Source organism: Rhinolophus sinicus, chromosome 11, assembly GCF_057876585.1.
Source record: "Rhinolophus sinicus isolate RSI-liver-muscle chromosome 11, RSI-T2T, whole genome shotgun sequence".
NCBI classification, from domain to species: Eukaryota; Metazoa; Chordata; class Mammalia; order Chiroptera; family Rhinolophidae; genus Rhinolophus; species Rhinolophus sinicus.
In genome coordinates this window covers 7,871,789-7,885,406 of record NC_142511.1, presented here as the reverse complement: position 1 = coordinate 7,885,406, position 13,618 = coordinate 7,871,789, and the positions used below count along the sequence as shown (strand labels likewise).

General features: G+C 42.5%; 1 protein-coding gene across 1 annotated transcript in view; it reads right to left on the bottom strand.

Annotated features, from left to right (window-relative positions):
• PAPPA2 (pappalysin 2) overlaps nt 1-13,618 on the bottom strand; it is a 219,805-nt gene that overhangs the window by 113,353 nt on the left and 92,834 nt on the right. Inside the window, exons 7-10 of the mRNA XM_074322117.2 lie at nt 12,738-12,859; nt 9,267-9,756; nt 6,158-6,286; nt 2,412-2,503 (exon numbers count right to left, since the gene is read on the bottom strand). Coding sequence (XP_074178218.2) covers nt 2,412-2,503; nt 6,158-6,286; nt 9,267-9,756; nt 12,738-12,859 — 833 coding nt within the window. The remainder of the gene's footprint in view (nt 1-2,411; nt 2,504-6,157; nt 6,287-9,266; nt 9,757-12,737; nt 12,860-13,618) is intronic.

Genomic DNA, 13,618 nt, shown 5'->3' with positions numbered 1-13,618 from the left:
ATGTATCGCTACTATACCAACCTTTCTAGTTTTAATTCTTCACAGTGCTACCACAGGGATGTTCCAGGAATTTTTCAGCAGCTCATCAACATGTGTTTATTAATTATTTTCCTCAATAATTTATTCAAGTCTCAGATCCTACTGTGGTAAATCAATCTCTACTTGCCAAGAATGTGCCACCGTTCTGAGACTTGGTTCTAGGCCTATTTGGGGCTTTAAATTCCTGCATTTCATCAAACACATGGCCTACCCAAATCACTCCCCCAAAGCCAGTATGTGCGTATTTTCCTCTCTCTCTCTCTCTCATAGAAATGTATGTATATGCGTATTTATGTACATAAATATGTATATCCAAATATATGTATATATTTTATAATGTACATATTATTTATAACATATATATTTTTGTTTTCTTCTTTATTATCACTGACTGAATCTTCTTGCTTCTTCCCTCTGTGTTTTTTTTTTAACTATGTGCTTAAAATTTTGCCTCTGCTTGTTCAAATCCATCTCAAAATAACAGACACTTTTAAAACACATTTCACAATGATTCCTTCAAACCTAATCTTTGGAGAAATAATGGAGAACTATATGCTTAGCACACCATACATGTATTACTCACTGAAACAGATGTCTAACTGTGGAATGTATCAGTTTTAACTCTACCCTGTAAAACGTAGGTATAGTTTTACTAGAGTTAGAGACTCCAGGAAATATGAACCAAACTTAATGGGATTAGATGTGACAGAAACCAAGTGACATCTTCTCTTAAGTTAAATGAGATTTGTGCTGCACTGGAAAAGGCAGGGTTTGGAGAATGTGTGTGTGTGTGTGTGCAGATGCACGTTTTCAATATGAGCCCACTCTGCGCTACAAAAAGAAATGATGGAAACAGAGGTGGTATAACAAGTACTTGTGTACACGAGAGGGGAGGTAATCAGTTCTGTGTATTCTGCACACCCAGACCACATCTGGAGTATTGAATTCCTTTCTGGAAACTGACCACGTGAAGCATGCCAGTTTAGGGTAAATAGGAAAGGGTCTGGAAACCTAATCACATGAGGGGATGTTTGGATTGGAAAGGAGAATAATGAGGAAGCAGTTGAAATATCTGAATGGTAGTCAAATAAAACAGGGAAAAAAAATATCCTCTAGTTTCATAGCAAGGAAAAAGCACTTGATTAAGCATTAGGGAAGCTGAGTTCCAGCGCTGGCTCTGCAGATACCCCATTGTATGCGCGTGGATGAGTCAGTAAAATTCTCTGAGCCTCAGTTTCCAAACCAGAAAAGGGAGAGGAATTTTAGAACAGAGAAAGCCATTTTGAACAGAATGGCCCATTGCAAGTTGTGTTCTTCGCTGTTAGAAGCATGCAAGCAGAAGCTAGTGGCCCATCTCTCAGGAACTGGTAGGAGGGATTTCTGTAAAGGAAGGAAGCTGGACTCAAGTCACTGCTAGACTGTATGCAGGAAGGGATGAGGGTGTCTATTAGACACATGGTACATGGTGGGCCGTGAATATTTTTCATTGCATGGAAGACGACTGAGATTCTGTGATTTTTATGATTCTGCTCCTGAGACTGAGGGCATTCGTGTGGTCTGTACAGTACTTAACACCTTAATAAATTCGGCATAATTATAATCATATCCTACATTATCTTGAGATTTAGAGACATTAAAATATTTTAAATGCATGGCTGTTTAAAATAACTTTGATGAGTAGTTATGTTTCTCAAAATCATTGCAAATGTATGCAGATGGGAACGGAAAAATCATCTGCACCTAAGAAGACTGTTGACGATGGCTTTAGTCAGAATTGGGAGACGTGTTCTGGAAAGGCTCCCTGAGTGGCAAGAGTCTAGAGTTAGTGCCACCTTGTTCTACTTCACCAGTGATTCTCCAAGATTGAGACATGTATGACCCTCTGTCATCTTCAAGATCTTATCTATTAAACACAGCACTCCTTTTGGCTTGGAAGGATCCTTCACCCTAATTTGTAGGTAAGAATCTGTATGATTGTGTTACGTAGCTGACGTTTTGATATTTGATATGAGGACCGAAGAGATATCCTTGGTAATATTAATCTAGGAGGCTAGTGGTTTAACATGTTGATTCTAGAATGTACTTTCTTGGTTCCAATGCTGAGGTCTCCACTTCTAGCTGTTTAAGACAAAGCAAGATAGCTAAGGTCTCAGTGCCTCCGTTTAGTTTCCTCACACTCACAGTAGGGATGAAATGAGGTAACATATGTGACACAATTAGGGCCTGGAACACAATAGAACATCAAACGTTACTGTTATTACTATTATCGTTGCTAAACCATACGTTGCAGGATATCAAGCGCTCACAAAACTAAGACATGGAGACACCTCCAAAACCAGAACAGAAACCTATGCTGGTGCGCCTGCACTCACCTACGCAGGTGAAGCCTTCCTCTAGCTCACATGCCCTTGAGCAGCCATCTCCACTCAGAAGGTCGCCATCATCACACTCTTCTCCCAAGCTCCTAGAAGGTAAAATTATACATACCTATGTACCGTGCAAGCTGGAGAAAAGTAGGAGTTAAGAGGATGCTTTCACAGAAAAAAAAATTAGGTATACAGACATTTAAAGAAGATATGGTCTAAGCAATGACTATTGATTTGTGTTGTTGGAATTCCTAAAATTCACATAGCTCATGGCTCAGAAACATCTGGAAAATCCATGAGGGTCCTGACAGTGTTTCTGGTAGGTGGTCTTAAACTAGAAAAGGCCTACCGGCCCTATTACAAATGAAATCTGAGAAATCGTGCATTTGGTGAGGAGGAAACCTGCTTATCTAGGTGTGGTTTTGTTTTCTGTTCATTTTCATCTGGTAGTTCTTTGTTTTCACTGTTTTGTTTAATCTAGACGCAGTTATTGTTAAAGTTAAGATTCTGTAGAATTGAAATCTGTCCGTGTACCAAGAGACTCAGCAGCCAATCGCTGCTTTCTCTCAGTCCAAGTAAGTCATCTTTAAGGCTCAGTTCCCTGTCATCACTCCCTACTACCACCTGGTGGCAGTTAGCATGTATTGCAGGGGACAAACAAATAATGGGAGAAGGAAAATGTCATTTTTGTTTTGAACCTCAAATGCTGATACAACTAATGACTAAATTTGGATTGAGGTGAGGGCATTAGTTTAGAGTGAGGAATACATGAAGTGTGTTATGGGAACAAAACAGATAAACTTGGACTGAAGCCCCTCTGAAAGACTCAAGATTTGACTATTGTAAAATGGATGGAGGGTTACCATTTTTAATCCTTGAATTTTTATCATGTCCAAAATGGGCACATATTTTAACTCAGTAGATAAAGGTTTTGGGAATGCTAAAGTGATTTCAGACCCAGGAGAACACTAAAAGCTCTAACTATTGTTTAAAGTACAGCTCTTCACAGGGATGAAGTAAAGATTAAATAATTAAATATGTGAGCAAAGTTACACAGATTTAAGATGCACAATTCTGTAATACATCATCTATATCTCACATTGTGTGTTTACCATCGAGAGTCAGTTCTCTTTCCCTCATCATATATTTGATCCACTTTACCCTCATCTACCCCCCCAACCCTCTGGTAACAATTGTCACCCCAATAAACTTTATTTAAAATAATAATAATAACAATAATAATTAAATATGTTTGAAAATGACTTAAAAGTATCCTATAAATGCAATTATATAATAATGATATTTTAAGTGGTACGCTGTAAATGGAGAAAAGATAAGAGATATAAAAAATAACATAACTGAAGAAATGAAGGACACGTCAAATTCATTTTCATTTTGAAGATAATCTAAACAATTAATATAAACATAGTCTATCATCTCATGCACTGCTACCCAATAGAAATACAATGAGACCCATATAATTTTTAATTTTCTAAAAGTCACATTAAAAAGTAAAAAGAAACAGATGAAATTAGTTTTGATAATATATTTCATCTAACCCAATATAGCTAAAATATTCAATATGTAATTGGTATATATAGATATGTAAAATTATTAATGAGGTATGTTGCATTCTTTCTGTGAATGCTCTTTGAAATCTGATGTATCTTTTTCACATACAACAACCTCAATTCATTTGGTCTGTATTTAGATTTCTTAAAATACATATTTTAAAAGTGGATTCACCTAACCAAATTGTTCCAGATATACTTCAAGGTTTTCCAGTAACCGAATCAAGTTTTAGTTTTTAAATCAAATTTAAGTTACTTCAAATTCAATAAAATTCAGTTTCTTAGTGGCACTTGCCACATTTTAAAGACTCAACAGCCACACATGGCTGGTAGTTCCCATACTGGGCAGCAGAGATTGAGATGTTCGACTTCTATATGAATTTTAGGGTCCTCCATTGTTTTTGCTTTGGTAGTCTTATCGCAAGCGGTACCCAACGTGACAACTTTTAGCTTTTTATAAAATAATTATTAAAACTAGAGTCTGAGGATGACTTCTTGGGGATCTCTGATTCCCTTAGAATCAATCAACACATTTCCCGAGTTTTAAACAGTGGATTAAATGATTTGTATGTCTCCTTGTTTTATGTGTAATGGGGTGCATCCAGCTGAGAAAAAGCTGCAGTTCAGTGGTATCTTCCCATTGGATGGCAGAACTAAGTATGACTTTTTACAGAGAGGGAATACAGGGAATAAAAGCTTAAGGGAATATTTTAATAAGGAACCTTGTGAGGCCCAGTGGCCAAGCTGTTTCAGGTAAAGCTATATTCAGGCAGAGGAGAGAATGTAATACCAAGTCAGGAAAAAGGCTCTTCACCGTTTTTGCCCCAAACCCATAGGCAGACGTGGCATCCTGGGACCTCAAGAGGGCCACCATCAGAAAACAGCTGTAGGAGATGCTGTGACAAGGCAGAGTGTTTTACCCAAGGAGGGCTCTGCCTGGGTAGCAGTGGGGACCAAGCCCCCCAAACATCTTAAGAAGGTGGGTAGCCAACTGAAAAAGAGGCAGCCAGAACAGGGATAATAATAATAGACTTATTCTGTGCACATGCGAGGCTTCCCTAAGGAGAAATTTTATTGAAATGGAGGAAGGAAGGTGGCACGCTGAGACTGAGTAAGACAGGAGTTGGCAGCAAACTAGCAAGGTTTGGGTATTCAAGTAACTACAATCACCTCCATATATTACCAAAGTCTGGAAACATTTGGTGTTTATACTTCTGTGAAAAGCAATAGGCTTACACTAAAGCTTACAGATCTTAGAAGACTGAGAAGATACACAGTGTTTAGTGATTGCTAAATGATGCGGTGGGATCCTAAGAAAGGCTATAGAATTGCTTCGCATTAGGGCCTCAAGATACAATGTATTTTCACCCGGCCTAAGAAATCCAAAGTAGGCCATCTTATTAGCATGAAGAATCTAAGACAAATCACAGTGAGTGGCCTTCCAGCCTCCTACTTCCAGTGGCTTTATATAAGTGACATGTTAGGTCACAGGAGCATTCAGGATAGGTTAACACAGTGACTGCTGGGACATGGGAGTTTCCTGTGCTAAATTTGGGAAAGTCTCAGGCAAACCGAAATGAATTAGTCCCCTAGGTTGGTGTCACACAAGATCAACAAAAAAAGGAACATGGCATGTTAAGAAACCAAAGGAGGGATTTGATCTTTACCTTGGTGATTTTATAGAATAGCTGGAAATAGTATTGTAATTGGTCTCCCAGGGGTCCAATGAGCCAGGGACCATCAGAAAGCTATACCAACTTTCCTCAGGTCACACAGCTGGTCAATGGTATAGGACAGGTCACTGATCCAAATGATATCCTCACATCCTCTTGTGGCTTCATTTGACAAGTAACCTTCTCCCCCATGCGTTCCTTCCCTGAACCAGTTCTCTGAAAACTTTACAGGGCCCCCCACCAAATCATCCCCAGTATCTCAGGACTCGGGGTGGGGGGGTGAGATCTAAATAAAAGTGGGCCCCTCCTTAACTATGCAGATATGTGAGTGACCTCTCAAGTTCATGACCAGGTCCTAGATTTTGTTTAATACTAGATTTGCACAGTGCCCTGCCCCCTACATTTCCAAAACAAGTCAAACTGAAACTGAAGGCTGACCCCCACCCCACCCCCGTTAGAGCAGGGCGGGGGGTCCTTGCTCCCAGATTCCCACGCACACAATACTCACCTTGCAACCTTCCCATCGCCACAGTAAGGAGCTCCATGGATGTGGCTCAGAGGAGGTGAAGCTTCTCCTAGTTCTGCTCCCGCGACAGCTTGAACTTGGTATTGATACATCTGCCCAGGCGTGACCTCCCTGTGGAAACCAATGGGCTGTGACCACTACATCCAGAGAGTGAGACATGCCCTAGGTCCTTTGCAGATGGTTTGCAGGTGTTTAAAAGAAATATGATGGGGAACATAAAGGTTAAACATACACCACATTGTCTGAAACAAGGATCGGGGCAGTTACGTGGCTGCAGAATGTTTGAAACCATATTGGCATCTGTATTCCCAGTACATTCCCAGTAGTGAATGTGCAAAAAGTGTTTGCTGACTGAATTAACTAACAGCCCTACAACAATCTAGGAGGGCGGCATTTCAAGTGCATCTTTATTATGTTAAAAAGAAAAAAAAGGCACAAAAAAATCATCAACTGTTGAGAAACACACTGAAGATGAAACTCCAGTCTCTGGGCTCAGCAAGGCCCTTCTTGAGTCTATGGGTCACAGTTTGTCTCTCAACAGAATTCTTGTCTTGAGGAAACTGAATCCATAGCGGGGAGAGTAACCCTCTCCTAGAAGGAGGTGAGAACACCTTCCAATATCATTTTCGGGATACAAGAAATTCCCCAATTAGAAATGTGTTATCTTACTCCCGGCCTCCAAACCTGTCAAAATGCATACATACCAGGAATAGAGTTTTATCAGGTGACACCAGAGAAGGAAGGAGTTTACCAGACTGTCTCTAGAATCCAAGTGCACAGATCAGGTGGAAAGCGAGAGAGACAGAACATTTAGAAGGGGAGAGGGGCTAACGAGGGGCGGGGCTGATGGTTCCAAAGACAAAGTCTGCCCTCGTCTAAATGTTGTCCAGTGCCTGCCCTAACTGGAAAACTACCACCACGTCAAGGTGGGATGAGAGTAACTTCGGAGGACCGGATCTCAAAGGTTGTTGAGCCTGCCATGAGTGACCACCACAAATCTCCTGCCAAGACCCGCTCTTATTTACCAGACTTCAACTCAACCACAAAGCTTCATGCTCTCACTGGATGCCACCACCATGAAACCACAAATGTCATGGGGTTTCAAAACACACCTTTAAAAATCTCTGTACTGGCTTTGGGTTATTTTAATAGGAAAGACACCTAAATATTAAGGACTTTTGAATTTCTAAATTAGCATTCATTAGGGAAGTGCCAGATATTTCAGAAGCAAAACCAATTTTATACCCTAATCAATTCTGAGGCCTTCCCTTTGCAGGGTGGTTCTGTTGGACTTCTCACCCAGGCATGCATACAAGTCTACACTGTTATATGGCTGGAAAGGGAAGGGAAGGAGGCGTCTGCATGTGTTTACGCTTCGTGGGGGATCTCTCAGCAGCAAGTAGCCCCAACCTGCAGTGATGTGGGTTTGTAAAAGGCAGTCTGTTACTAAGGAAGGGAAACCAAACCGAGACTCAGCCAGAAAACTGCATTTTAATCCTCAGACAGCCACTAACTAGCTCTGTTCAACCAAATTAAAGCTTAGTGTTCTCATCTATAGAATGGGATATTGTCGACCTTAAAGATTGTGTGTGTGTGTGTATGTGTGTGTGTGTGTTGTGTAGATATCATATTAGATAATTGATATCATTTTCATTGCCTTATTATAGAAGCTCAAAAATGATATTCTTTTTAAATTCATCCTGTGATCTTCCCTTCCATTCGCTTTTTGACCATTTCACTGTCTTCCAGTCCTAATTCAGAAAGCCAATGTGGGAAGAAAAATGTAGTAAAGCTCAAGGTGCACGTTTTCTCTACTTTTTTGTAGCTGTGGTAAATTGCAAAAGGGCCGTGGATTCTTCCAGTCCCAAATGCACGCCCCTCTGCCATGTGACTGCACTGTCCTTCTCCTCAAGAGCTAAGAGTCTACTTTGCCACCCCTTGAACCTGGAATTGGCTGTGTGACTCGCTTTGGCTGGTGGGACATCATCATGAGTAATATTAGCAGAGGCTTGACAAATGCAAGTGTTTGGGGGCTCGCCCTCCTTGCTGCTGGAAACCCTTTTTCCACCAAGTGAAGCCTACGAGAGGGTGAGAGGTCATGTGGAAAGAGGCCCCTGCCTTCCCAGACACTCCAGCCGCCTTAGCTGAGTCTCCAGTGTATACGTGAGGTCATCCCGGGCCATCTAACCTTGGCCAAGCCAGTGCTGATGAGAACACCCAGCCAACCCACGGAATCATGAGAAATAGTGTTTGTTCTTCTAACCCGCCACATTTAGTGACTATTTCTAATGCAGCAAAATCTAACCAATATAGCAGCTCGGATAAAACTTTTGTTTCACTCCGAGTTCTGCCCTCAGGGCAGTCTCGGAGGAAAGTTATGAGGTAAGGAGCATTTGTCTTTGGCGATACGAGCCTCCTACCCTAGACACTGAACTCTTTTTAAGCCAGTGACCTTATCTTACTGAGTCTGTGTCCCAGCACTGAGCACATGGTGCCAGGAACACAGCAGAACTCACTAAATGTAGAAAGAATGGAAGAAAGAGTAAGAAAAGAGTTGGAAGAGAAGGAAAGAATGGGGGAGGGAGGGACATGGAAAAGAAGAAAACAGGAAAGACACATCATGAGTAACTCATGAAACTAAATACAGTGTCTCAGGACTCTTGGTTTCTTTGCTTAGCTATGGAAGAGCTGACTAGAGCCTCTGAGTGTTACAGGATCTGTGGCAGATTATCTGAAAAGTCAGAGTGAGGGATCAGATAGTAAATTATGTCACCAGATAAAAGTAGCTGACTCTGATGAACTGATTTGTGGCCATTACTTTCAGTCCAGTTGAAATACCTCATCTACTGACTTCTTTTTTCCATAACCATAATGATGTACCATCAGTCAGACCACCTGCTTGCCCCTTTCTGGGAAATATTTTTCTTCCTCTCAGATATGCCACTTTAGAATGAAATCCCCTCAGAGATGCTGAAGATTTCTCCAACTAAGGGCATGACAGAGTGTAAAAGAGTCGGGGGAAAGGAAACAAAATCCTCTCTCCAAACCCCAGGAAGCCCCATGGTTTAGCAAGTCCTACGTCCCAACTCACATGTCCGTGAACTTCCTGTGAAGTTGCGTCACCACCATGGGCAAGCCACCAGCAAATGGGGGCTCACGAAGGACCTGGTATGTCACAGGCCTGCAGCCAGAGCACAGGGGGTTGTGGGGCCGGGAAGTCAGGAGAGCTGCATCGATCTCCATCCGCTCATCAAACGTGTAGACTTTCACCCCCAGGACCATCCCATCAACGTGCAGTTTAATAGTGAGTGGGGTGTCGCAGAAAGTGTCGAAGGAGCCCAGATGCACAGACTCCTGGTGTTCCAGCAAGATCTCCATGTCAAAGAGTGCCTGGGAGGAGTCCACGGAGAGGTAGGTGACCCACAGGGTCAGCGTGTCAGCCTGGACCGGGTGTTGGAAGAGCAGCTCCAGGCTACAGCCTTCCGCAGGGCAGGGGACTGTCATATTCATATGGTACAGGTGGAGCTCGGGACTCCAGGCCTGCAAGCTTGGCTCACAGGGCTGATCCACGTCTGGAGGCCCTGAGGGAGAGGAACAGAAAGACAGACACATCGGCAACCGCCACCGGAAGTCTGCAAAGGAGGAGCCCATCGCAGCAGCCAGAAAGAAGCATGAAGAGGATGAGCATTTGGAATGAATTCCTGCAGAAGCTGCTCAGCTCTGTGGGTTAGATCTTACGTATGACGGAGGACAAAGGTGTAACAATTCAAAAGCATCGCGTCTTGTTCGCTATCCTATACTCTGCTTCGTGCCCTTTTAACAAGAGAGCTCCAACTGGGCTTTGGGGATGGGACGCCGCAGATCCCAGCTAGAAACACCAGGTCAGACATGCCCTTAAAGGATCTTTGAGCAGAGGAGAATTCTTTGCACTTAGTTTATTAAGAATTTATGATAAATCAGTGCTTCTGAAGCCATTTTATTTGTCGATAAGGCCAATGTTTGTTCCAGTCAGACACTACCCTCTGTTTAATGGGGGGCTTCACAAAACTTCCTTCATTCCCTGAGACTGCACCTTAGCCATCCTTCCAAATGGCTGTAGCCAGACTGTAAAACCATACACTGACATTTCCTTCTCAGTGCAGGTGTGTGTGAACAGGTAGGCCACTGCATGGAGAAAATGGCAAGCAGGAAATAGAAACCTTCTTGAGTGGAAAAAAATGGAGATTCAACAGCCAAGTAAAAATGTAATGGTGAAAAAAACAAATATCGCCAGTATATTAAGGTCAGCATTATGGGAGAAAAATCCATACAAAGTGGTTTTCTTTTATGTCATGTGAGAGGAACTGAAGGAAAATGCTAAGTTAGGAGTCAGCAGAGTTAGGCTCTAATCAGTGCTGTGCCATAACCGTGTGACAGTGGCAGGTCTCTGTAAGCCTCAATTTCCTCATTTATAATATAGGCACTATTTAACCTCACCTCCCTTACTAGGTTAGTGTGGAAGATCTAGACAATGCCATAGAAACAGTTGCAAACTACATTTGCAAAAGTAGAATTATTTAGCCCTTCAGAATTTGGAAAATAAAGAATGCTCCAAAATCCAAAGGAAACAAGTTCAAATGGACATGTGTGTGAGGGTATGTGTGTGTGTGTGTGTGTGCACATTGCATGTTCCAGTCCTTACTGTTTTTGCCTATATTGTGAATCCATGGAACAAAAAATGACTGTACATCTTTTACACTTAGCACTAATCTACGTATTAGAAGAGTGAACAAGAGATAAAGGTCTTGCCCTTATATAGCTTACAATAGGTGTAACAATAGATAAAAGTGTAATTCCAAGTGTCAATGGCATCTTTGAAGAGAAATGAAGGAGGATAAAGGACTAGAAAACGATGGGGTGAGGCTGGGGGCTACTTTAGATTATTTTAGATTATGGAGCCAGCGAAGTTCTCTCCAAGAAGACGGCATTTAAGCAGGGAATGTGACTAGCTCAGTTTTCTATTCCCCACAGTATTTAGAAAGTAGTTGGTGGTCAATAAGTATTCACTGAGTGTCATTAAATACATTTTGATCATATCTGTAAATATACGGGTTTGTGCACGCTCTTCTGGGGATTCCATTACTTTCACTGTGTATATTTCAAACATGACTTGGTTCTTCACCTTTTCAAAGCAAAGGGAGACCGGTATTTCTTAGCCCTATTTTCCAACAGTCATCCCCCAAAACTAGCAGAGTAAAGGCCTTTGGAAGCCAACCTAAGAAGAGAAGCATGGACCATCAGAAAGCTCTCATTATTATCTCATGTTAGATAAAGCATGACATGAAGTCCCTCAAAGTTGACTTGTGTTGTCAAAAGACACAATACAAGAATTAGAACTCAGAACTTTTCGTTCCTTTCACCTCTACCAGATAACTTTAAATTTTCCCAAGAATTAAAAAGAAAAAAAGTGCAAGGCCAGGGAGTCAAATGGGCATTAAAACACTAGCACAGGACAAACTCTCTGCCACAGAAATGGTCTTTTATGAAATGCCAATCTCCAAGTGGGTCCAAAGCAGTGCCAATATAAATTTTATAGTCACTTTCCATTCTTTCCCCAAAACTTTTAGTTGAAAAGAGTCCTGTATGATCAATCAAGTAAATTGTCTCCCTCAATTTCTCCTTGAGGCACCTGTCATTTGAGTAACTGGGAGCCCAAGAGGATGTCCCCGCAGACACGTTAGACCCTTAGACCAGGGTTCTCTTTGTTTTCTGAGTCAAGACTGCAAACTATCTCAAATAGGATCATGTCCAACACATCTTACTGAGTAGTTTTTAGGATCCTAATAAACTTAAGGAAACAAAAAAGATGAAAATAAAGTCAACGTCGAAGGTGGTGGTGATGAAAGAAATCACGCCTGTCGTCAGAAGGTGTTCAAAGTCACGACCACAGCATTTGCTGGACCTGAGATGGGATAACATTCACGCTCTAATTTGTCTTACAGATACTGACACACCTATGTGAGTGACTGTGTAACTGAGAAGGTGGGGGAGGGACAGCTAGAAACATTTCCCCCTCCTAGAGCCGAGCTCAGATCACATCCAAAGCACAGCCAGTACCAGTGACCAACAGACTCATAAAAAGAGCAGAAATGAGAATGAGCAGTTGGGAACATCTAGTTCACCACAACCCCAACCAGACTGGCCCCACCCGGGGAAGTGTTCCCTGCAACGTGGCCTCTATTACCGTCCTGACAGAGAGGAGTGACAGACAGGTCAGCTGCCACCATCATGTGGCAAGGCTGCTCCGTGGGCCAGTGGGCACCTGTAACAATCACTGCATGCCTGAGCTATGGCATCCTCGAGTCACGCCCTGCTTCAGCTGACTTGTCCATCTGTCTGTCCTCTGTGCTGACTTCTATGTCACCACAGCCATTGGGCCTCCACAGTAAGCACATACACACAAACACACACACACACACACACACACACACACACACACACACACCACCTCTCCATCTTTTTTACCTCCACCCCCATTCTCAGTGGCCACCAAGATACAAATGAAAAAGCCATGGTCCTTTACCCACTGCCTCCTCGGGAGTCCAGTAACCGGAGGAATCACACACGCGCCGAGAGGAAGCCGAGTGCACATACTGACGGAATGTCCCATCTTCAGTGCAGGCACCACACGCGCTGCCCAGGACCCTGGGAAGATGAAAGGGGAGATGGGGAGAATCAATCAGATGAACATGGATAACGAAATTCAGAAAACCTCGAGGGTCGGGGAGTGACGATAGGCAGTGACACTCAAGGGGACAAAGGGGAACACAACTGTTTCTCATTCATGTCCTTCTGGTGCAGACCTCATCTTTGCAAAATTCATAATGACGTGAAAAATCTCAAGGTTGTGAAGCAGAAGAATTAACTAACTCATAAAGAGGGGCCTGTGGCGATGCAAGCGGGCAGCTTCTATCCTCCAGCACTCAACACAAAATAATTGCAATCCGAATCTTTCCACATAAATCTCCTTTCTCCGCCGACTCTCAATAAGTCATCCAAACGCCCCTTGCTTTCCCCCAACTAAAACAGACAACAGTTTTCAGAGAAAAGTTATTAGCTATATGCGGCCTAATGTTTTAAACTCCCTACTTTTAATCACATACACAAAATGAAAGTCGTACGGAATGTAATGCCCTGGGGCTTCCGCTTGCCTATGGGGAAACAGCCGAATTCCTTACCATAATCCAAGGTTCTTCACAAGCCTTACTGACTTCTCTTCCCTTGTGAATGTTATGTTCCCATCACAATAAACCAATCACCATTCCACAGAAGCATCATACCCTTCTCACAGCTCTGTGAAACCAGCTGTCCTCTCTCTCCTGCCAAGTAGCCTTTCCAAGCCTCTCCATTTAGCAAACTCCTATCCACCCTTCAAGATCCATTCCAATGTAACCTGTGCAGTGC